Source organism: Ascaphus truei, chromosome 11 (genome assembly GCF_040206685.1).
Source record: "Ascaphus truei isolate aAscTru1 chromosome 11, aAscTru1.hap1, whole genome shotgun sequence".
NCBI classification, from domain to species: domain Eukaryota; kingdom Metazoa; phylum Chordata; class Amphibia; order Anura; family Ascaphidae; genus Ascaphus; species Ascaphus truei.
In genome coordinates, this window is record NC_134493.1 from 43612147 (window position 1) to 43638570 (window position 26424).

General features: G+C 48.1%; 1 protein-coding gene and 1 long non-coding RNA gene across 3 annotated transcripts; one reads left to right on the plus strand and one right to left on the minus strand.

Annotated features, from left to right (window-relative positions):
* Positions 1-1191: 1191 nt before the first annotated feature.
* LOC142463337 (uncharacterized) lies at positions 1192-7779 on the plus strand. Its single transcript, XR_012787417.1, has 3 exons — positions 1192-1731; positions 3174-3381; positions 5147-7779. It is a non-coding gene; the product is annotated as an uncharacterized LOC142463337 (long non-coding RNA).
* On the minus strand, positions 4928-21956 carry LOC142463335 (cytochrome P450 3A24-like). Of its 2 annotated transcripts, XM_075565958.1 has the most exons (13): positions 21353-21956; positions 18955-19048; positions 18324-18376; positions 16006-16105; positions 15024-15137; positions 14416-14504; positions 12143-12291; positions 11733-11860; positions 8592-8673; positions 7351-7511; positions 6501-6727; positions 5894-6056; positions 4928-5326 (listed from the first exon to the last, which is right to left on the minus strand). In XM_075565958.1, the coding sequence occupies exons 1-13, from the start codon at positions 21421-21423 to the stop codon at positions 5237-5239; spliced, it is 1521 nt and encodes a 506-aa protein (XP_075422073.1). In that variant the 5' UTR covers positions 21424-21956; the 3' UTR covers positions 4928-5236. The 2 variants fall into 2 exon arrangements, with proteins under 2 accessions (XP_075422073.1, XP_075422074.1); XM_075565959.1 differs by lacking the exon at positions 16006-16105 and having other exon boundaries at positions 21353-21392.
* Positions 21957-26424: the final 4468 nt, after the last annotated feature.

Sequence of the window (26424 nt, forward strand, 5' to 3'; positions counted from 1 at the left end):
CTTGGTCGTGGCAAGACGGCCACGATCCTATGTTCTATTCCGCTCTTGGCAAGTTTCTATCATTGTATCTGCGTTAATCCTGCACTGTGCAATGCCGCTAGCGCCGGCAGTGACGGGGTTAACAAGCCTTTTAACTGATGCAATTTATCAGTATAACAAAGAGCAGAGAAGCAGCGGTGGCAGCTCAGGGAGAGGGAAGGGGTTAATAAGTGATGTCACATTGAGAACTGGTGCAACAATCTGCAAACAGGAGACAGTAACAATCGCGTGAGAGAGTAATAATGCAAGGATCAGTGTGTCATAAACACAGTTTATACCCACTGATGCACACACACTATACACTTACTGACATGCAGACACTATACACTTGTACACCCACCAACAAACACAAATACACACTTATGCACTCACCGACACACATACACGCCGATACACTGACCAACACACAAACACAAATACACAGTCCAAGACCCTTACACACACGCACTGTACACAGATACACTGACCAACACACACACAAATACACACTCCAAGACACACACTATACACTTATTTACACGCACGGTACACAGATACATACTACACTTATACAGTCACCAAGACATACACCGACACACACACTACACTTATACACCCAGGACCCAGCAACACACACCTACATACACTACACTTATACACTCACACCTTCATACACTCCACTTATACAGCCATCAGCACAAATGCACATCTTCATACACTATACTTAGTACACAAATACACACTTATAAACCCACCAGCACACACACACACCTACAGTATCTATGGAGTGTAACCTGTAGTGCAGGAAAACTGACTGAGGCAGGTTTGTGTCAGCATTACCTTGTCTAATCTCTGTCTCGGGCGGATGTTACACCACACAAAGGTAACACAATCTGGTCCTGTCTGTCCGTTACACGTCTTGTAAATAGTTGCCCTTGTTACTGAACTTGTACTTAATCTGGGATATTTTCTATTCCTATGTAATTAAATGATTGTCCTTATCTTATACTATATTAGTGAAAGCACTGTATGTTTGCCTGCCTGCATGCATGCCTGCCTGCTGGATGTCCGGTGTCCCTAGCGGCAATCTCATTGGTCCCTTGGCCCGCCCGCCCCCGCACACCTCTCATTGGCCTCACACACTCACACCACCCCCTTGGCCCGCCCCCCACACCTCTCATTGGCCTGAGGCGGAGTGACGGGCCAAAGGTCCAAAAAAATAAATAAAACACACACACACACACACACACACACACACACACACACACACACACACACACACACACCTCTCTCCCCTCTCCAAATCACCTCTTCCCCCTCCCCAGCGGCATCACCTCTTCCCCCTCCCCAGCGGCATCACCTCTTCCCCCTCCCCAGCGGCATCACCTCTTCCCCCTCCCCAGCGGCATCACCTCTTCCCCCTCCCCAGCGGCATCACCTCTTCCCCCTCCCCAGCGGCATCACCTCTTCCCCCTCCCCAGCGGCATCACCTCTCCCCCCTCACCGCTCCAAATCACCTCTCCCCGCTCCAAATCACCTCTCCCCGCTCCAAATCACCTCGCTTCCCGCAGCTGCCACGCGGCGCGTAAGATGGCGGACCCCCTTCCTCCCTCGCGGCGCCGAGTCAGACGGTGGCGGCGCCCGGAAGTACAGGTAGGTGTCGCTCCCCACCTACGGCGCCAAACGGAACTGAGAAAGGGCGCATCAACTGAGGTGTGTGTGTGTGTGTGTGTGTGTGTGTCACTGTCCACTGCCCCCCCCTCCTATCCACTGCCCCCCCTCCTGTCCACTGCCCCCCCCTCCTGTCCACTGCCCCCCCCTCCTGTCCCCCCTCCTGTCCACTGCCCCCCCCTCCTGTCCACTGCCCCCCCCCTCCTGTCCACTGCCCCCCCCTCCTGTCCACTGCCCCCCCCCCTCCTGTCCACTGCCCCCCCTCCTGTCACTGCCCCCCCCTCCTGTCCACTGCCCCCCCCTCCTGTCCACTGCCCCCTCCCTCCTGTCCACTGCCCCCCCCCTCCTGTCCACTGCCCCCCCCTCCTGTCCACTGCCCCCCCCCTCCTGTCCACTGCCCCCCCCCCTCCTGTCCACTGCCCCCCCCCCTCCTGTCCACTGCCCCCCCTCCTTTCCACTGCCCCCCCCTCCTGTCCACTGCCCCCCCCCTCCTGTCCACTGCCCCCCCCCTCCTGTCCACTGCCCCCCCCCCCTCCTGTCCACTGCCCCCCCCCTCCTGTCCACTGCCCCCCCCCTCCTGTCCACTGCCCCCCCCCCTCCTGTCCACTGCCCCCCCCCTCCTGTCCACTGCCCCCCCCCTCCTGTCCACTGCCCCCCCCCTCCTGTCCACTGCCCCCCCCCTCCTGTCCACTGCAGGAAATGCAGGGGGAGGAATCCATGCCTTTGAGGCGCCCCCCCCCCCTCCCTTTGACGCCCCCCCCCCTCCCTTTGACGCCCCCCCCCCCCTCCCTTTGACGCCCCCCCCCTCCCTTTGACGCCCCCCCCCTCCCTTTGACGCCCCCCCCCCTCCCTTGACGCCCCCCCCCTCCCTTTGACGCCCCCCCCCCTCCCTTTGAGGGCCCCCCCCCTCCCTTTGACGCCCCCCCCCTCCCTTTGACGCCCCCCCCTGCCTTTGACGCCCCCCCCTGCCTTTGACGCCCCGCGCGCACACACTGACTGACTGCCGCACGCACGCACACACTGACTGACGCGCACCACAAAGCCTGACTGACGCACGCACACACTGACTGAGGCACACACTGACTGTGTGTGCATCAGTCAGTCTGTGTGTGTTTGTGTTTCTGCCTCAGACTCACTGACGCGCGAGCAAACACACAGTGACTGACGCACACACGCTACATGAAGCTGTAAAGGAGGGAGGGAGGGGGGGGACTGGATTGATGTGAATGGGGGACAAACAGAGAGAGGGGGGAGGAGAGAGAGGAACGGGAACATTACATCCCGGGCAACGCCGGGTCTCTCAGCTAGTATCCTATATTTTCAATATTTGCCCTGATTCAATTTGTAACACTTTATCTTCAGGCTTATAACAGAAAAGCCAATCCCCTTACATTTCGCTAACTCTGAACCAGCAGAAACTCCTCTGGGAAATTATTTCCAATACATGGGGTGTCCAATCAACAAGTCCATCTCATTTGGTGCAGGACCTGTGCATTGGGAAGAACGTTTCGGAGTTTGAATGCAGAGATACCAATGTTTCCATGTCCGGAGCAGTATGATCTATACATGGTGCGCCATGTCTGGTGTCTGAGATCTTTACATGGCAGCACATTCCGCCTAGACGGAAAGAAGAACAGCCGCACTCTTCTAGCTCCAAAGCTTCTGGTGGTAGAACCTCCCTTCATCATTCAGGTATTCTAAGTGAATTAGAAAGGTTCCAGAAGACTGAGCCACTGATTGAGCCACCTGAGACTGATTTAGTCTCTGCTTCAGCACAGGTGACTCATTGAGCCACCTGTGCTGAAGCAGGAATATTCTGAACACCTGACCTGTTGGTGGCCCGTGAGGGCTGGAGGCTGAGCTGGCCACCCCAGCTGTAATGTAGATGTAAAGAACGTTTTTTTTTTTAAGTGATGTTGATCGCATCGCTCCTGCTTTCTTCTACTGTTGCCTTGGACATATCCCTCCCCCCTCCCCCCGCTACATCTCCACAGAAATACCACTTTCTAACTTGGGGGTGCTCAACTCCAGACCTCAAGCCCCCCCCCCCACCCCCACACATCTCCCCCAACAGCTCAGGTTTTCAGGATATCCCAGCTTCAGCACAGGTGGCTCAATCAGAGTTGAGCACCCTTGATCTAGCTCATTACTCTCCCCTTTCTGCTCACACTTTGCACCTCTCCTCTTCCCTCCTTCACATTTGCCCGCTGGTCTCAGATGGGATTCCTATAAATTCTCAGGACTTTTGGGGCCTATCCCCTAAATTGTGATTTCCGAAATCTGTGCGCCTCTAGGCTGCACTGTTGAATTAAGCAGGCCATGTCTGTTTACGGTGACCTCCCGGCAGAGTTTGAGGGCTAAAGACCACCTAAAGAATTTGCTTATACTTGAAAAGCTTAGAAATGTCAGTATTGCACATATCAGGAAGTATAAATAATCCTGTTATCTGCTACATGAAATCACTATGCGGAGGGACCAGCACTTTATTATTATCAGTGTTACTGAATTGTTCTTTTCATAACTGAGATACAAGGAAAAAAACAACCTAGAAACAGATTGTGGCTTAAAGACCATCGGTAACAAATCAGCCTGATATTGCAATGCTGCGGGATAGTGTCCAGCTGTCTATGGACTGAGCTCGGACATGTCCGACCTGTGAGTCCTGCGCAGCAGGGGCTCAGAGCGGATTTTAACGCTGGACACATTCCACGAGCCCCATACTTAAAGCTGCAATCCAGCTGTTCTTTTTTTATTTCACCCCTTTAATATGTGCATCAGTACAATCCAGACACAATGATAAGTAAATAGCCAAGCTGTCGATCGATCTGTTCTCCTGTGATCAATCGGTGAAGATTCGTCTTGCGGGTTCACTAAATGGCTGTTGGTGCAGCAGAAGTGGACCAAAGATGCAAAGTTCTGTGGAGAAGATCATGTGACCAGGCAGTCACTAGATACAATTGGTGCCCTGCTAGAGAGAGGACAGGGCTCAAAAAAAGGGGTGTGCCAGAGCCTGTTTCAGCAGAGGAAGGGGGTGGGACTTTGTAAATGGTTGCTATAGAAACTAAAAATGCTTGTTACATTATAATACATAAAAAATTTTTTTTTCATTCAGAGTAGTTTAAAAAAAATGCTACAAGTATCTGCAGCTTTAAGACAAGCCCTGCCTGTCACAGCCAGTTCCCACAATGCCGTGCATCACCACAATGCAGGGGGGCTTAATTATTCCACAACTAGTTTCATATAAATGTTTTATTGTCAGTGAAGCCAAAGTGACCGGACAACATTCACATACAGTAACATCCTCATTGCGACCCCGGTATTATCCGGTTCATGGTTTGCACAGTCCATGTGTCTGAATGTTGTAGGCTCTGTATACTGTGCGGTGAGAGCTCTGCATTACTTGTAATATTATGGAAAATAAACATTGCGTTTAAAATATTGTTACAATTTCTCCCAGGTTTTGAACCTTGCCTCATTCTGCTGCTGATCTTTTAAGCTGGCAGAAACTCACAGCATGGGAGGCTGCAGTGTGTGCTGATTCCACCTGTCACTCTTCAGCTGATGTCCGAGGAACAATCTTTAGAACTATTGGTGTCTTTGGCTGCATGGCGCCTTGTGTGCTGAACTCCATGGGGATCTGCAGAAAGTAAAGAAGAAATGAGAATCCCAAAGCAGAAGAGGAATAAAGAGTGGGAGATTCAGGGTCCTAAGCACCCCAAGTTATTTACCAAGCTTTTCTTATTTTACACATTGGGTGTCTCCTTAACCAGTGGGGTATTTAGAAAGCATGTCTAATGCCTCCCACACAGGACCAGGTGCAGTGTGTGTGTGTGTGGCCTATTCTCTTCCCCGTGGCCCAGCCATGGGTGCGGTTGCAGTGGCGGTGCTGGAGCGAGCCCACCTGGGGGTTCCTGGCACAGAAGTTGGCCCTGACTTCCGTGATCTTGGGTGGGCTCCCTACATCACTGCCGCAGAGAGCACAGGGCCTTGGTAAGCAGGGGGGTCCAGTGCAATCACACCGATGGGAACGCCATCCAGCCGGCCCTGCGTGACCCTCTGCTCAGGAGACAGAAAGGTTAGCAGATAAGGTCTATATGAATGATTGCTTGGTACAGCTGCAAGTCCCATGACCTGTGCCTGTGATGCCATCGGCTGGAGTTGTATACAGAATGTTACTGGCTGATTTTTCTATAATGTTGCCTACCGCAGTCTCTTTGCAAGGCCGGAAGGTGAAGTTCTGCAGCAGGACAGTGATGGCCAATTTCATGTTCAGAATAGCGAATCTCATAGCGATGCAGTTCCTGGGCCCAGCTCCGAAGGGCAGGAAGGTGTACGGGTCCTGGGCCTCTCTGTTCTCTTTACTGAACCTGGAATAGGGAGAGAAAGTCGAAGGCCGAGCAGCAATGAGTCCCGGTATTACCAGGACCCCAGTGTTACCATCACTCTTCCATGAGTCTTTCCTCTTGCTTTGGACTTTGCAATTGTGCCAAAAGTCAATGCCCCAGATGAATCCAAATCGGTCATATCCGATTCGGCTGCGACACGGCAGCCGTCACCGTACTGCTGTGTTAGTCAGTAATGTGCCAGTCATTGTTTGGTCAGCTTTTTGGCTTTTCCATATTATTGATTTGCAAATTACTAAGTTCCATGTTTGTAACTTACAGACATTTCCCAATTAAATTCCCTCTCCCTCTGAAATGCTTTCCCATACCCTCTGGAATCCCAGTGATATTAGGGTTAATTGGACTTGTGTCTCAGAGGCTGGAGCTGCACTGGAACTCAACAGGCTCCAAAGCTTCTTGGTGAGGTACCTCTCGGGTCGGAACTCATCCGGTTCTGGCCAGTACTTGGGGTCCCGATGCAGCACATACAGTGGGATTATGGTGATCGTTCCCTTTGGGATGATAACTCCATTAATCTCCACATTTTGCTTTGAGACTCTATCTAGCCGCACGGCAGTGGGGAACATCCTCAGGTTTTCCTGGATCACCATATCGAGGTACTCCATCTCCATCAGAATGTCATAGGTTGGACTGGCCTGAAGGGACAATTGGGAAAGACTTAAGCTGGTTACATTGATTATGCATCCGAACCAGGTGTATTCATAGAAAGGTGTAATTTCCTAGAGACCTAAAGAGCGGAGTGGAGTAGGGCAGGAGTAGCGAACTCCAGTCCTCAAGGGCCACCAACAGGTCAGGTTTTAAGAACATCCCTGCTTCAGCACAGGTGGTTCAGTCATTCAAACTGTAACATTGCACAATGTTTCTTTTCCAATGGGTCGTACAGATGTAGCAGACATTGTTAACGCAGAATAAACAATGAAAAAGCAGGTGTGTTACATACATCATGAACACCTTACTAGTGTTTTCAATGGCGCACGTTTTATCGCGTCATTAAATATCACGTTAGTGTTAATGGTACACCTTGTTTTAACAGGTGCAATAAGGTCTGCTACATCTATATTGGAAGATTAATATTGCGCAGTCTCGGCTCACTCACTCAGCTGCCAATGTTTACAAAGTGCCCCGAAAGACCGTCACACTTCTGTACCCGACGAATGGGACAAGAATGCAAATGTTCCACTATACATCTGACCAGAAAGGAGCCATCTGTTAGACATGACGTAAGCCGCGCTGTCTGTAATACAACGCACGTTCTCACCTTGTCTGGGAGAGCTGCGTCTATCTCCTCCTGCAGCTTCTGCTGCACGTCAGGGTGCGTCGCCAGGTTATAGAACAGGTAGGAAAGGGATGTGCTTGTGGTCTCGTATCCAGCAATGATGAATATAATGGACTGAGCCATTATTTCCATGTCTGTCAGTGCTGTGAAGGGAAACACCATGCAGAATATGTACAACAGCAAAAGCGCCAGGAAACTATATATGTGTATATCATTTAAGACCCAACATGAGAGTTCAGTTTGTACATGAGGTTTCCAAACCTCACAAGTACTTTTTCTAATGCAATTTCTCATTATGTTTTGTTCGGTTATTATTTTTTTTAGCTTCATGGCTGGTGCAGGGGAGATGTGCGGAAGTACTTCTGCAAAGGAAAAGGTGGTGGATACATGGCATAGACACCCGAGATAGATGGTAGAGGCTAATACATCAGTAGACTAAAGTTTCACTGATCCTGAAGACCCACATATATTTTTTTTTAACCCTGTGAGGCTTACAACAGACCAGTGATTCAAGTGGTTCTTATCTGCTATCAAATCCTGTCTCTAGGCTTCATTCTGGCATTTGGTATTGTGCAGTAAAGGTACTTTTTACAAAACAAAAATAAAGGGCGTAGCTTAAATATAATTTGTAAACAAGTGTCAGAATTCTCCCAAGAATGAATGTTTCCTATTTAATGCGACAGGCATACGCTTATAGGGTTCCATGTTAAAATGGATAAGAAGCAATAGGCGACTCTGTACCCATTTGCATGTCATTTCCCAGAATTCCTTGCTGCAGTGGAAGCACTGTATGCTGAGAGATAATTGGGAAAGGCGTGTCCATAGACCTGTTTGAGACGTGGGACTGCGCTCACAAGTGGTATTTTTATCTGCCATTTCCTATGTGAAATAGGTGTTTAAAAACAATGAAATATTGTCGCACCAAATGTGAAAAAAGAAATTTCGAAATGGAAGGAAAACAGAACTATTTGTCGGACAGATGGGTGCTGCTCAGCCCAGACTGTCCAGTCTCACAAATCGTTATAATGTCCTCAAACAGGAAAGAAAAAATATATAGTGGAGTAATTCACGCTGTTTTTGAAATGGAGTAAAATTATCTTTTTACACTCGCAGATACTGTACCACATTCGAACAAGGTTTGCATTCACGGTGTGAAATGTCTGTTAGAGAATAATCCCAACCCAGTCCTGAAAATTGTGTGTTTGATGAACCCATTGAATTACCTTTGCGCTCATCATTTACTCCATTGGTTCCATCATCTGTTGTCTTCGAATCGACCATCAGCTGCAGGAAATCCACACGGCCCTGTGGGTAGAAGTTTAGATGTAGTCACATTGCAGCTTCACTCCCATTTGATGTGAGATTTTGTAAACCCAACAGAATGAAAACACAAAGCTCTGGTCTCACCATAAAATGTGAGTTGGATTTGGAAATGTAACCTCCATTTCTGAATAGTGGCGTAACTACAATTTTGTCACTCTGTCACTCTACCCCTGTCTAAGGCCTCGGTCCCGCTGCGCTCGGCGGCGCGGGCGGCTGCACGGGCTTTCCCCACCAGCAGGGGAATCCTCCCGAGCCGGTCCCGGTCCCCCCTGGCTGCACAGCTCACTACACGCTGTGACGCGTCAGCCGCTACGGGATACAAGAGAATTGTGATCCCAAGCGGCGACGCGTCACGTGGTGTGGCTGTGAGCCAATGAGGAGGGGAGGCTTTGGGAGGAGGAGAGGCTTCGGGGAGCGGGGAGGAGTGTGGAGGGACAGCAGCATGAGTGCCTGTCTGTGTGTGTGTGTATGTGTGTGTCTGAGTGCCTGTCTGTGTTTGTGTATGTGTGTGCCTGAGTGCGTGAGTGCCTGCCTCTGTCTGTGTGTGTGTGTATGTGTATGAGTGCCTGCGTGTGTGTGTGTGTATGAGTGCCTGCGTGCGTGTGTATGAGTGCCTGTGTGTGTGTGTTGCTTTATTTACCTTCAATCAGCTGCTCCAGCCCGAGCCCATGGAGGGAGGGGGGGAGGGGAGAGTAGCGGGTCCCTCCGCTCAAGCCACGCCCCCCCCTCCTGCTCAAGCCTCCCACTCCCGCCAACCTCCCGCTCCGGCTCCTGCTCCCTACAGACCGCATATCGCGGTCTGTGTATGTCAGCGCCCCGCCTGTCTGCAGTGCGGGAGCACTGACGGAGGGAGCGGGGCCTTAGCCTAACTCTACCCCTCACTTCTACAACTCTCTCTATTCCTCTTCTCTTTCTCCCCCCCCCCTTCCTTCTCTCTCCCACCTTGCTCTCTAACTCTTCCCCACCAACTCTCTCACTCTTCGCCCCTCTAACTCTAATGCTTCTCCTTCCTCTCTAAGTCTCACACTCTATTCCCCCTCCTGTCACACTAGATTCCCCTTCCTGTTACACTCTCCCACACTCAACTCCCCCTTCCTCTCACACTCAACTCCTCTCGCATCTTAACTTGCCTTATGGGCAATGCGGGACAGGGGAGAGGCCTCAGGTCTGTGTCAGTATGAAGCTGGGCCACGCGGGCCCAGAGGTTGGGCCCAACTTTTGGGCGGGCCCAACTTCTGGTGCTGACTGGGACATGGGTACACCGGCAGGGGGAGGGTGGTCTCAGCATGAGGGCCCTACAGCAAAAAGGCCCCGACAACCCGACACAGAGTTTGGGCCCGACCTCTGGCCAATCGGGGCCCCTCCCCTGCATTCCAGGGTTTTGCAGTAGTGTAGTTACGCCCCTGATTCTAAACAGAAGTAAAACCTCAATGTTTTCTAAGCAGCATCAGGACACACGTCTGTGATGGTTTTTTGGTGCCAAGGTGCACAATACTCTCAAATGTATTTTTATTATTTTGATAAAAGCCACTTGGTAGTTGAACCCCTAGATATTTAATATGGTTCGCATTCCATTTAAAGTCAAAATTTAGTTGGAGTAAAAAAAGCTAGAGTACTAACCCAAATGTTAAATGCTACACGGTGTACAATTGCCAAAAATTGGAAACAACCTGCCCCCCCATCCTTAAACCAAATAAACAATAAAATCTGGCATATAGTTTATATGGAAAAACTCTCAGCCTATCTGAATGGCTCGACCTCACAATTCTCTGAGATTTGGGCTCCTTGGTTTCGCCATGCAGGTATATCCCCATACATAGATTAGAATACTTGGAACAGAGTGATATATGTGACAGTTAAATTGCTGTGTACAATGCTATATTTTTTACAAATGCTATCCCTTCCCCCCTCCCCTATCCCCCCTTTTATATGTTATATGTTTTGTTAATTTTTCTTTTGTATGAAAAAAAAATGTTTAATAAAAATTTAAGTTAAAAAAAAAAAAAAAAAAGCCACTTGGAGGCCCATCAAATAATTGACAGCACATACATCTACAACACAGATGCCATTACTTTGAGGTTATTACTTTCCAAACTGTCCCATCATTTCCTGAGAATAATGGGTTTCACGACAATGAGACAAAATATTAATTCAGTCGATATTTCTGGTGCTTTGTGACAGCACTTAGACAGAATGAAAGTGACACAAGTGTGCAGCCAATTGTGTAGTGTGGATCATCTCTGGAAATAAATGAGTGGCTACCAGCTGTGGTGAGACAAAGGGTTCTTGAAATCTGTGCCAGGTAGTGTTAGGACCTGCAGATTGGTCATGCCTTGAAGTGGCTGCAGGCTTGTAACCTTTTGGCCAAAGGGTTTAACTAAATGACCCTTACGCATGAGCAGAAAAGCACTGATGTATTGTACTATATGTTGTGTCACTTTGTATGATGCGCTGGCCTTTCTGCTTTTGTTTGTATATCTTGCCACGCTCTGTAGCACTGCTTTTTGACACTAATATATATGCTGTATATATGATGTGAGGGTGGGTTTGGGGGTTCTGGAGCTTGATGGGTTACACAGCGCTTGTTGCTTGGAGGTGTGGCCCCTCCTCCCCAGGGTTTAATGGTCGCCCCGCCCCACTTTCCAATTAGCAGTTTTTATCATGATCTTGTGCATCACGGACCCAGTATGGTCTTTCTCCCTCCAGCAGTAAAGAGAGGTACGTGAGAATTGTGCCAGGTAGTGTTAGGACCTGCAGACTGGTCATGCCGTGACGTGGCTGCATACTGGTCATGCTGTGACGTGGCTGCCGGCTTATAATGCTTTGGCCAACGGGTTTAACTAAATGACCCTTACTCATGAGCAGATAAGCACTGAAGTATTGTACTATATGTTGTGTCACTTTGTATGTTGCGCTGGCCTTTCTGCTTTTGTCTGTATTTAAATAAGCACACAGCACATTAATTGCTGTGTAAAATGTCAAACATGGTCTGAAAAGAGACTTGTGTCACAATTGTACAAATCATCCAGTTGTGAACTCACGGAGTGGTCCCCTTTCTGCCTCTTCTCCTGGAAGCTGGTAACTGCTTTCATGAAAAATTCAATGAAGTCTTTCGGGAAAAAATGCACGTTCAGTTTTTCAAGAATTGGAATAACGAACGGAAAAAGCACTGCAAGAAAAAACATTAAAAAAAAACAAAATCAATTTATGTGGAAAATACAAACACAAGAGATAAAACCCAGGAAACTAAAAACAGCAATTAACTGGTCAACAAAAAACACCTGAGGATGTATCCAGCACCGAGTCATCCCAATCTGCTTCTTTTTACCATTACAAGAAATTATTTAATTATAACCAAAGATGTCGATGCTGATCTTCAGCAGGGTAAGCTGGTTATAGCAAAATGTGAGAAATAAATCGCAGAACGCTGTCATTTTGTAAAACACGTTACCTACGAGGATGAGCAATAGGCTAAATAATCCAGGTTTCAGCATGTTCTTGATCTTGGTAACAAACGGGTCATTTGGTTTGTTCAGGGAGTCAATATTCACACTGAAAGAGGTGCCGGTGATCACGTCCATGCTGTAAGCTCCAAGGATACTAGGAGATCAGAGAAAGGGATGCATTGCCTGGAAAGATACAGCTCAGCCTTTGAGGTAATTAAATATGTATATTTTTATTTATGCAGCAGTAACAATGTACACAGAACTTTGCAGAACTAGCAAGACAGTGCCGTGAGATATTATGCAAAGTGGCAATGGGAATTAGGGAGTCCCTGGTCTGCAGACTTAATCTAAATGGAATAATGGGAGGCTCACTTAATACAGTAGGGGCAAGTGCAGTATAAAACATAGCTGAGGGGGTATGTGGATATGGGGGTTCCCAGCACTCAAAATTGATGAAAAATGACAAAAGAGGCTCAATGCCAATAAATAAATACATAGTTTGTATTTGGTGAACATATGATGATAAAGCAAGCCGTAGGCTACAGAGAGGCAGCCTAACTAATTAAACAGATATAAACAATATATACAGGGGGAGGGGAGAGAAGGGAACACGTTTTCCCTTCCCCCCTCTTGATATCTGTTTAATTAGTTAGGCTCTCTGTAACCTACTCATCATATGTTCACAAATACAAACTATTTATTTATCGGCATTGAACCTCTTTTGTCATTTTTTCATCAATTTTGAGTGCTGGGAACCCCCATATCCACATATTACATTGTTAGGACGGTTTGAGGTCCCTCTAAGTTCCCTTGCACCATATCTCTATTGATTTCTTTTCTAGATACGGTGGAGTGCTGCCTACCACCCGTACTTGTTATAGTTGAGGGGTATATCAGTGCATCAGGAATGCGAGTAACCGCAGGTCCAAACTAACCAACTGCTTTGTGGACGAGGTGAGATTGTAGGCGTGACTTGGAGATGGGGAGGGACGCGGATTGGTCAGTGCATAGGCAGAGCTGGGAGACGAGAAGGTTTCTATAGTCAAGTCGGGAGATAATGACAGAATGGGTGATTTTTAGTGGTAGAGCAAGAAAAAGAAAGAGCGGATTTGGCAATGTTGCGGTGGAACAATATTGGCAAGATTTAGCAACAGCATGAATGCGAGAAGGAAAATATTACATCTGGGCAGCGGGCTTGGGAGAATGGAAGAATGCTAGTGTTATTAATGGTGACACAAAATGGAGTAATTGGGCCTGGTTTAGGTGGGATTATGATGAGCTCCATTTTAGACGTGTTTAGTTTCAGATGACGTAGGGACATCCAGCCTGAAATTGCAACCAGTGATTTGGGACTGCATGTCTAAGCTTTGGGCTGAATGATTCAGTTGTGTGTCATCTGCATAGAGGTGAAATTTTGGAGTGAAGGCCAACAGGAGAAGCAGAAGAGCTAGCAATGGCAAGATTAGAAAGATACGAGCAGAACCAGGAGAGAGCTTTTTTATGGATCCCAAAATGGAAGAATTTGTAAGATTAGAGGCTCGTTTACAAGAAAAAGGTAAAAGAAGGTCACAGGAGAGAGTCGGAAATAGATACGACAACGTGGGGTTGTGAGAGTTAATCATTGTAGAGAAGTATTGTTGTATAGCCTGAGAGAGGGCAGAGTTAGAACCGGGAAGCAGAAATGTGTAGTAGAGGAAGTCAGCGTGAGTGCGAGATTTCCTCCAGAGGTGCTCAGAGAAGGGAGTGCAGGAGCATGGAAGTGTGTTACGCCAAGGTTGGGGATTAGAGTGGCAAAGGATAACATTATATATATTGACAACAGGATCAATGTTATAGGTAGAGTCAAAGGAAGAGTGGCTCAAGTTCAGGGTGGATTTCAGGGCGGAGAGTTCAGTGGAATGCAAGGTATGAATGTAGCGGGGGAAGAAAGAGGAATTGTGAGAGCATAAAGGAGACAAGATGATCACAAAGTGCAGAAGGGGAGATACTGCAGTCAGACATATTCTTGGACGCCATGTTTTTCAAAGTACTGTCCTGATTTGAATCAGTTTGATTTCTATTGACTAACAGAAGCAAAACATTAAAGATTTGGTTTTGCAGAGGAGGTTGTGGGGTTTGTGTGATGGGACTCAGGTGTTTGACATCTAGAAAAAGATACAGGAAATTATTTTACACTTTGATCACCAATCAGCCCAGGACAAAAATTGACTGTGTTCTCAACTAAGAGGGAAATTGGTTAAATCCATTAATGTGTTCCAATCGGTACAAAGCGACTTACTCCTTCATGACACATGGTTCATCTTTATCCATGTGCATCCGCATATTCTTTACCAGAACATTTGAGCAATGTTGCATGATCGGCAACATCTGAAAAAGAGGAGAACACATCTGTGACAGCTGAACAGATTCTTCTAGGGACCTACGGTGCTCATCTCCATGTGTATGGGGTCATTCAAATAAAATATGAATCATTTATTAATAAACTAAAATAAATCACCCAACCGTGTTTCCTTTCGATCCTTCATCTTGAAAGACAACGGTATATTCATTAAGGTGCAATACCTACTGCCTCTCAATGGTTATTATCCACCATTACCACTCATTAACGTGATCCCACTTCAGTGAATATACACCAAAGCTTTTGATTACACATCATGGACTCACCTCATCTACTTCATCTTTTGGTAGATTATGATATCTCTGGGCGTTAACATATTGTGTATTAAACAAGTATAATTATTAAAAGACAGTGGTCTTTATGATGGTCTAGATTGAATGCTAATGATCGTTCGCCTGAAGACTTGTGTGCGCCAGAGCACGCAGCGCTCAGTGATTCACCGTCTTCCTACATATCGGGGAATAAGATGCCCCCCATGGGCTCTTTACCTCTTTGAGTTTGCCGCTGGTGAAGGTGGGTGAGAGAACCGTGCGAATTCTCTTCCAGTGCTCGTCCTTAGCGAAAGAGACAGCAGAGTTTAGGGGGCCGCTCAGACTGATATGCTGCATGAGACAGAAAGAGGGCGCAAGTTACCCAACAGCGGGTTAGGTCCAGATCAGACAGGATGCTATGCGACGTGCACGCGCACGTCCGTCACTCTTTGCGTGAATGACAGTTGTCACACTAGAAACGGCTTGTGATGGCAAACTACAGCGTTGACGCTGCAACATTTTGCCGCCACAACCCAAATTGACATTTGGGGCTGCAGTCGCGTCACGTGAGCTGGTTCAGCCAATAAAGGCGAACCAGCTCCGTGACGTGTTCGTCACGCCCCCAAACGCCGCGACCCAACTCCTGCAGTTTGAGCACAGATCGTTGGACTGCAGGAGCGCACGGCGGAGGCGCGGACATTACAGCCTGCCTGAGCTTGGCCTAAGGCTGGGGCCATGGTACAGGAGACCGTGCAGAGGCAGCCGCACGCTGAGCAAACAGACAGCCCTAAGGCAGTGTTCGCGTCCATGTGGGAGCAGGAGGTGCCGCGCGTTGCATGAGAAATCAGTTAAACTGATCAGCGCGACAGACAGGTAACGTGAGCGGTTCGCCCAATGAGGGCGAACCAGCTCCGTGACGTCACTGGCACGCCCCCAGACATGCCAACGGACGTCGCGCGCACCATGGCCCAAAAAAACCACCCACTCCAAGCGGGTGACGTCACGGCCGCGCACGCCTCCGCACGGGCTAAGGCACCATGTCCCCAGCCTTACACAGCAGGACATCAACCAATCAGAGTGCTGCATAACGCAAAGCTCATAGAGTCATGTGCTCAGAACCTCAGGCAGGGAGCCCTGATTGGTCAGACAGATCAGGTGCAGGATCCTGTGCGTAATGCACATTTCTATCACAGGATAATAGCAATAAAAATAATCTTACCCGCCGGTTGGTAAAGTTACTGTAACAATCCTTCACCAGGATGGATTTAATTATAACCGGGTCCAAAACAGCGAGCACCGGGACTCTGCCATCATAAAGCCTGCAGCAAAGCACAGGGCACAGAGGCATCACGGCTACTCCGTGTCAGGGAGAGAGCCAGGGGAAATCTGCATTTGGGGAGCGGTTACTTACGCAGCCGACTACTTCCACGGCTACAGATTTTTACTAGAATTTGGTGTTATGGTCGCCAAATTCAGACATTTCCCTCGCAGACCCCCTCCTAGTGTCTCACGTATACTCCTAACACAGTATCCTGCGTCCCGCACACAGGCCCCCCCGTGTCCCGCTCCATGCACGCACACACAGACCCCCCCGTGTCCCGCTCCATGCACACACAGGCCCCCATGTGTCCCACTCCTCTCACACACAGGCCCCCCGTGTCCCACTCCTCTCACACACACAGGCCCCCCATGTCCCGCTCCTCTCACACACACAGGCCCCCCTGTGTCCCACTCCTCTCACACACACAGGCCCCCCTGTGTCCCACTCCTCTCACACACACAGGCCCCCCGTGTCCCACTCCATGCACACACAGGCCCCCCCGTGTCCCACACCTCTCACACACACAGGCCCCCCTGTGTCCCACTCCTCTCACACACACAGGCCCCCCTGTGTCCCACTCCTCTCACACACACAGGCCCCCCGTGTCCCACTCCATGCACACACAGGCCCCCCGTGTCCCACACCTCTCACACACACAGGCCCCCCCGTGTCCCACTCCTCTCACACACACAGGCCCCCCGTGTCCCGCTCCTCACACACACACAGGCCCCCCCGTGTCCCGCTCCTCGCACACACACAGGCCCCTCCGTGTCCCGCTCCTCGCGCACACAGGCCCCCCCGTGTCCCGCTCCTCTCACACACAGGCCCCCCCGTGTCCCGCTCCTCTCACACACACAGGCCCCCCGTGTCCTGCTCCTCTCACACACACAGGCCCCCTCAGTGTCCCGCTCCTCTCACACACAGGCCCCCCATGTCCCGCTCCTCACACACACACAGGCCCCCCCGTGTCCCGCTCCTCGCACACACACAGGCCCCTCCGTGTCCCGCTCCTCGCACACACAGGCCCCCCCGTGTCCCACTCCTCTCACACACACAGGCCCCCCGTGTCCCGCTCCTCTCACACACACAAGCCCCCAGGTGTCCTGCTCCTCTCACACACACAGGCCCCCCCGTGTCCCACTCCTCTCACACACACAGCCCCCCCCCGTGTCCCACTCCTCTCACACACACAGGCCCCCACGTGTCCCGCTCCTCTCACACACACACACACACAGGCCCCCCCGTGTCCCGCTCCTCACACACACAGGCCCCCCCGTGTCCCGCTCCTCACACACACAGGCCCCCCCGTGTCCCGCTCCTCTCACACACAGGCCCCCCGTGTCCCACTCCTTGCACACACACAGGCCCCCCGTGTCCCACTCCTCTCACACACACAGGCCCCCCGTGTCCCGCTCCTCTCACACACACAGGCCCCCCCCGTGTCCCACTCCTCTCACACACAGGCCCCCTGTGTCCCACTCCTCTCACACACAGCCCCCCCGTGTCCCACTCCTTGCACACACACAGGCCCCCTGTGTCCCACTCCTCTCACACACACAGGCCCCCCGTGTCCCGCTCCTCTCACACACACAGGCCCCCCCCCGTGTCCCACTCCTCTCACACACAGGCCCCCCATGTCCCACTCCTTGCACACACACAGGCCCCCCGTGTCCTGCTCCTCTCACACACACAGCCCCCCCCGTGTCCCGCTCCTCTCACACATACAGGACCCTCTGTGTCCCACTCCTCTCACACACAGGCCCCCCATGTCCCGCTCCTCTCACTCACACAGGTCCCCCCCGTGTCCCGCTCCTCTCACACACAGGCCCCCCGTGTCCCGCTCCTCTCACACACACACAGGCCCCCACGTGTCCCGCTCCCCTCTCATACACACAGGCCCCCCCCGTGTCCTGCTCCATGCACACACAGGCCCCCACGTGTCCTGCTCCTCTCACACACACAGGCCCCCCCGTGTCCCGCTCCTCTCACACACACACAGGCCCCCCCGCGTCCTGCTCCTCTCACACACACAGGCCCCCCGTGTCCCACTCCACGCACACACACACACACACACACACACACACACACACACAGGCCCCCCGTGTCCCGCTCCATGCACACACACACACACGTCCCCCATGTCTTGCTCCACTAAAGGAAATTAAACCCCGGCAAGCTTGATGCACGCGTGTCTCTTTTGTGGATATTATACTCACCTCCACATCTTTCCATACTTCTTGAAACATTCCATATCAAACTGCACCACACCCTGCAAAGACACGGATATACAGAACATGCCATCATACACAGCGCCATCCCTAAATAAAGATAAATGGATACAAATAAATATACTTATTACATTTGTTGTTTGTTCAGGAACAAGAACACTGGCAGGAAGTATCCGAATGAATATTTGTGCTGCTGTATACCATGTGTACCACTCAGCAAATACACATCGCAGAGACGATGGACTTGGGGCTTCTGCTAGTGATGTGGGTAAAATAAGCCTGCTGTAATCCTCCAGTTATTGAGTCCTGGGTACTCCATGGAGGGAACTACATTGTATGTAGGTCTGACTCCAGCATCCCACAAGGTTACACAGATACAATGTTTCACTTTGCAGCACAGGGCTCTATTATTGGGATATTTTATGGCATATCTGAGATTAATTGGGCAGAGATGGTGAATTTAATTAGCAGCGTGTGTTCTTGCTCTATGTGAGCTGCGCAGAGGGCTGATTGTCATAATGCGCTGTCCCCACAACCTTCCAAAACTGTTCCACCAGCATTGTCCTCTTCCTCCTACTACACCTTCTGCATTTTGCTCTGGTGCCAGCCACATACTCACTTTGCCATATCCCAGAAAGGTCCCTATAAACGGGAACGGGATGGGTCCAGGAATTCCCAAGTTCTTAAAGAATCGAAATGGCCAGATCCCGTACCTGGGGAAGAAATGACCATGTAGTGTGAGAGACGTCTTCACCCAACTTTAATACAAGGTACAACATCCAGTGTTTTCTCTCCAAAGAAGGACATGTCGGGAATTCTAATTTTCCCAGTGCCCTGCTTACAGCATCCTGACGCTGTGCAGACATTCTTGGCTATTTGTACTAAGCCATGCTACTGTGTACTCCATACTCCAGAATGGATTAGTCTGTGTCTGTGTGTCTGTGTCTGTGTGTCTGTGTCTGTGTGTCTGTGTCTGTGTGTGTCTGTGTGTGTGTGTGTGTGTCTGTGTCTGTGTGTCTGTGTGTGTCTGTGTGTGTCTGTGTGTCTGTGTGTCTGTGTGTCTGTGTGTGTGTGTATACACAAACACACACAGTTAAGTTATGTTGGGTAAAAAAAGTGACAAAACCACTCCACTGTAAAGCATATAGCAAATGGAAATATTACTGTGTGCTCATTTGCATGTCTTAGACAGGTCTGCAACCCCGCCTTTCACTGCTGTGTGCTGGGTGATAATGGTGAAAGGCGCAAACCTGTCTAAGACATGCAAATGAGCACACAGTAATATTTCCATTTGATAGAGATTTATACACACATACACACACGGTTTTAAGAATAACACACACACGTGCACACAGATGAATGAACACCTATTACATATGCTTAAACTGCCTCAGAGCCCAGAAGAGAGATTTGAGAAGCACTGAGTTACTGAATAATGTGTGTTCCCTGAAGTGATGGTAAATATAGGTGACGATCCAGTGAGGCAGGATGGGGTTGACCAGGGGTGGCTAACTCCAGTCCTCAAGGGCCACCAACAGGCCAGATATTAAGGATATTCCAGCTTCAGCACAGGTGGCTCAATCAGTCCCAGCTTCAGCACAGGTGGCTCAGGGAACATACTAATGAGAACACACTACAGGTTTGTGTGAGGGAACATACTAATGAGAACACGCTACAGGTTTGTGTGAGGGAACATACTAATGAGAACACGCTACAGGTTTGTGTGAGGGAACATACTAATGAGAACACGCTACAGGTTTGTGTGAGGGAACATACTAATGAGAACACGCTACAGGTTTGTGTGAGGGAACATACTAATGAGAACACGCTACAGGTTTGTGTGAGGGAACATACTAATGACAACACGCTACAGGTTTGTGTGAGGGAACATACTAATGACAACACGCTACAGGTTTGTGTGAGGGAACATACTAATGACAACACGCTACAGGTTTGTGTGAGGGAACATACTAATGACAACACGCTACAGGTTTGTGTGAGGGAACATACTAATGACAACACGCTACAGGTTTGTGTGAGGGAACATACTAATGACAACACGCTACAGGTTTGTGTGAGGGAACATACTAATGACAACACGCTACAGGTTTGTGTGAGGGAACATACTAATGACAACACGCTACAGGTTTTGAAGTAAAACTTCTTTGCTGGCGCCTACAGGGTTTTCATGGGGAAAAATCCTTGCGTTGTGACGAAAAAAACGTAACACGAGTGACGTCATGGTACTAATAGGCGCGCGCTGTCGCTCGCGACCTTCAAGTGTTGCCGTTGCGCATGCGCAAAAAAAACACTGCCGGGTCTCGCCGCATATGCGCAGCGGAAACCGGACTCTGGCGCACATGCGCAGTGGCAGCGCTTGGGAGACAGAGGCGCACACATACAGAGGCAGACACACACAGTGACACGCACGCACACAGAGGCACCAGAGACGCACGCGCACACACACAGATGCACACACAGAGCCAGTTAGTATAACTATATAAGTGCAAATAGCTAAAACAGGTGTGTGCCGCGCACGCGCGTTCTAAGTCAAACTTCTTTGCGTTTTGCCACGGACATTGTGTTTTTAATTTTAATTAAAAATATCACCATCACAAATATAATATCTGTGACAAAACAGTGACCAAAGACGTTTCACTTAAAATGCGCGTGCTAAGCACACTCAACTTTTTTTGTGAGGGAGCGTACTAAAGATAACAATACAGCTCTGTGAGGAAACATACTAATGACAACACACTACAGGTCTGTGTGAGGGGACATACTACTGAGAACATGCTAAGGGTCTGTGTGAAGGAACATGCTACAGGTCTGTGTGAGGAACATACTAATGAGAACACGCTAAGCTATGTGCAATGAGAACAGCATCAGAGAAAGTGATCTAAAATCATAGAAATAATTGGTTTGTGGAAGTGAAAGTATTTCTATTGGAGTTAGTCCTAGTTACTGCCCCAGACTTTGTGTTCAGGAGCAGCACACGGAGCAGTCACAATACTCACAGAAACCAGAGCGCCCAGAAAGCAGCCAGGAGAATCCAGGTCTCGGTGGAGAGGTCTGGGATGAAGTTCATGATCCGACCCTAATGATGGGGAAGGAGGGCAGTGTGTATGTATGTATGTAAGTGTCGCTCTGTATGTTATTCCCTGTGAGTCTCCCACGCCTTCCTTTATATCTAGGTCCAGGGTCAGATTCAGTCACATGATCTCATGGGCTGGCCATTTGTATATCCAGCCTTCTTTGCATGTAACTCCTTCCTCACTGAGCAGAGCTGGTCACTATAAACACTATATCATGGCTGGGCAATGCTAATCCTCAAGGGCCACCAACAGGTCAGATTTTCAGGATATCCCGGCTTCAGCACAGGTGGTGGTCTTTGACTGAGCCACTGATTGAGCTCAATGTAACCTGCGCATTGTCCTCTGGCTCCTGTAATCTCTTCCATGTGCGTATGGAAGACATTGGGTCCTGCCATGCCCTACTCCAATGGTGGCCAACTCCAGTCCTCAAGGGTCACCAACAGGTCAGGCTTTAAAGATATCTCTGCTTCAGCACAGGTGGAGCTGTAACTAGCGTGGTCATCTCCGCAGAGCCTCGGTTAGAATTCTGTAAAATAAATGTATTTATTGAAATTTGCCAGGATTGCTGCTTTAAGCCCCACTGATCATCACGACTCTGATTGTGTGCGCTGCTATACTGAGCAAAAGATAGAACTTGCACTCACCAACTCTCCCTTCAATGGTTTCTCCATAGATATTATTCCCTGGTCCTCAGGTCCTGCAACCTCAGAGCAAAGCCCATCAACTCAGGAACAATCTAAACAGCTGGACCGGCACTCAGAAACAACTTCAACTCAAGAACAATCTACAGTATACAGCTGGACCGGCACTCAGAAACAACTTCAACTCAAGAACAATCTTTACAGCTGGACTGGCACTCAGAAACAACTTCCATTCAAGAACAATCTATTCAGCTGGACCAGCACTCAGAAGCAACTTATAAGAATTCCAGTTCAGTTACATTATTATATTGTAATTAGGTTTGAATCCGGGGTAGAAAAACAAATTGCCACACATACCGTATGATATTGCCTGATTTGCAACAATTCTTTCTTTAATACATATTATATCATACATATGATATTATATGATATGTAATGGTGGTTAATTGGTATCCTTTGATAGATTCAGTCAAATTAGTATAGAATTTGGAGTTACAATGGGATTGCAGCTGTGTTCAGACAACCTGTGGGTGACATTTGAGTGATTATCGACAACTGTGGTTGGGGCTGATGCAATCGTGGGAGTGTTGGTATTGGATTGACAGGAGTTATAAAATCTTTGCAGAAAACATGAAGACATACCATATTTGGTAATAAACTTATACACTACAGGTGGGTAGTTTTCCTTAGCAGATATGACATCAGTTTCAAGCTGCAAGACCTTATTTGGTAATCCAGTTAGCGGTGGTAAGGGCTGACTAAGGGACATTATCTGGATAAATACTGATAGATGTAGTTTGTAATGGAGGACAGAATGATTACACCCAGGAGGGTGACAGAGGGATTACACCAAGATGGAAGAGAGAAGGGTTAATACCAGGAGAAAGGAGGAATCAGGTTTAATATCTTGATACCAAGATTAAACACAAGTATTCCACTCAGCAACAGAATAATATACAACTACCTTTGAAGATATTATAACTTATTTGAACGTCACTGCCATTTTGTGCTATTTTTGTATGTGAGTATTTATCTTCAAAATAAACGCTTCTTTTTATGTGTTAACACCAGAATGCGGAGTACTGTAATGCTGGAGTAATCTATAGAAAGAGATAAAGGACATTTTACCCAACTTCAACTGAAGAACAATCTATACAGATGGACCGGCACTCAGAAACAACTTCAATTCCAGAACAATCTATACAGCTGGGCCGGCACTCAGAAACAACTTCAACTCAAGAACAATCTATACAGCTGGGCCGGCACTCAGAAACAACTTCAACTCAAGAACACTCTTTACAGCTGGACCAGCACTCAGAAACAACTTCAACTCCAGAACAATCTATACAGCTGGACCAGCACTCAGAAACAACTTCAACTCCAGAACAATCTATACAGCTGGACCGGCACTCAGAAACAACTTCAACTCAAGAACAATCTATACAGCTGGACCAGCACTCAGAAACAACTTCAACTCCAGAACAATCTATACAGCTGTACCGGCACTCAGAAACAACTTCCATTCAAGAACAATCTATTCAGCTGGACCAGCACTCAGAAGCAACTTATAAGAATTCCAGTTCAGTTACATTAGTATATTATAATTAGGTTTGAATCCGGGGTACAAAATCAAATTGCCACACATACCGTATGATATTGCCTGATTTGCAACAATTCTTTCTTTAATACATATTAGATCATACATATGATATGTAATGGTGGTTAATTGGTATCCTTTGATAGATTCAGTCAAATTAGTATAGAATTTGGAGTTACAATAGGATTGCAGCTGTGTTCAGACAACCTGTGGGTGACATTTGACTGATTATCGACAACTGTGGTTGGGGCTGATGCAATCGTGAGAGTGTTGGTATTGGATTGACAGGAGTTATAAAATATTTTCAGAAGACATGAAGACATACCATATTTGGTAATAATTTTATACACTACAGGTGGGTAGTTTTCCTTAGCAGATATGACATCAGTTTCAAGCTGCAAGACCTTATTTGGTAATCCAGTTAGCGGTGGTAAGGGCTGACTAAGGGACATTATCTGGATAAATACTGATAGATGTAGTTTGTAGTGGAGGACAGAATGTCACCCTCCTGGGTGTAATCAGAGGGATTACACCAAGATGGAAGAGAGAAGGGTTAATACCAGGAGAAAGGAGGAATCAGGTTTAATATCTTGATACCAAGATCAAACACAAGTATTCCACTCAGCAACAGAATAATATACAACTATCTTTGAAGATATTATGACTTATTTGAACGTCACTGCAATTTTGTGCTATTTTTGTATGTGAGTATTTATCTTCAAAATAAACGTTTCTTTTTATGTGTTAACACCAGAATGCTGAGTACTGTTATGCTGGAGTAATCTATAGAAAGAGATAAAGGACATTTTACACACCTTCAACTCAAGAACAATCTATACAGCTGGTCCAGCACTCAGAAACAACTTCAACTCCAGAACAATCTATACAGCTGGTCCAGCACTCAGAAACAACTTCAACTCAAGAACAATCTATACAGCTGGACCGGCGCTCAGAAACAACTTCAACTCAAGAACAATATACAGCTGGACCGGGACTCAGAAACAAAATATTAGTAAAAATAAACTCACTTGATTCTTGTTGTCCTCTTTTTGGCGTTATCTGTTTAATATAGATATTAAATTAAAACGGGTTTAGACACATTATTGCAAAACAAATAACAACATTTCCGGGCCCCTGTCCCCTATCTCAGGCTTCTGCTCTTTTTTGCAATCATCTGAAAATTACCAATTCAGTCGTCGGTTTTACTTCCACGACATTTAGCTGGTCGTCTAATAGAAGACCACAACATCACCTGGCCAATCACGTGTCTTTCTATTAGCCGGCGAAGCCCACGAGATATGGCGGCCATTTTAATTTCTATAAAGGGTAGGCCACTAAACCAGTCAGTTTGTTGGGAAAGGGGAAGCGGGGTCACCGTAGCTGGTGATGGTGGGGTTGAGCTCTGGAGGACCTTGTCAGGAATGTAATAGTAATTAGAGATGAAGTGCTGGTCCGGCTGTATAGAGTGCGTTGTTACACTGTCACCCACTCGGCCACTCACAAAGCCGAGCGCTGGTTTAATGATGTGATCACAGGTGCGTCTCTGGTCACGGCCTAGGACATTTGGACATGGCCGTTTTGCTGAGCGTCTGTGGGAAGGGTCCCTCAGCGGCCAAACGCGGGCGCAGACTTGGTCGTGGCAAGACGGCCACGATCCAATGTTCTATTCCGCTCTTGGCAAGTTTCTATCATTGTGTCTGCATTAATTCTGCACTGTGCAATGCCGCCAGCGCCGGCAGTGACGGGGTTAACAAGCCTTTTAACTAATGCGATTTATCAGTATAACAAAGAGCAGAGAAGCAGCGGTGGCAGCTCAGGGAGAGGGAAGGGGTTAATAAGTGATGTCACATAAAGAACTTGTGCAACAATCTGCAAACGGGAGACAGTAACAATCGCGTGAGAGAGTAATAATGCAAGGATCAGTGTGTCATAAACACAGTTTATACCCACTGATGCACACACACTATACACTTACTGACATGCAGACACTATACACTTGTACACCCACCAACAAACACAAATACACACTTATGCACTCACCGACACACATACACGCCGATACACTGACCAACACACACAAATACACACTCCAAGACACACACTATACACTTATTGACACGCACTGTACATAGATACATACTACACTTATACAGCCACCAAGACATACAGACACACACACTACACTTATACACCCAGGACCCAGCAACATATACACACACACACACACCTTCATACACTCCACTTATACAGCCACCAACAAAAAAACACATCTTCATACACTATACTTAGTACACAAATACACACTTATAAACCCACCAGCACACACACACACCTACAGTATTTATGGCGTGTAACCTGTAGTGCAGGAAAACTGACTGAGGCAGGTTTGTGTCAGCATTACCTTGTCTAATCTCTGTCTCGGGCGGATGTTACACCACACAAAGGTAACACAATCTGGTCCTGTCTGTCCGTTACACGTCCTGTAAACAGTTGCCCTTGTTACTGAACTTGTACTTAATCTGGGATATTTTCTATTCCTATGTAATTAAATGATTGTCCTTATATCCTATATTTTCAATATTTGTCCTGATTTAATTTGTAACACTTTATCTTCAGGCTTATAACAGAAAAGCCAATCCCCTTACATTTCGCTAACTCTGAACCAGCAGAAACTCCTCTGGGAAATTATTTCCAATACATGGGGTGTCCAATCAACAAGTCCATCTCATTTGGTGCAGGACCTGTGCATTGGGAAG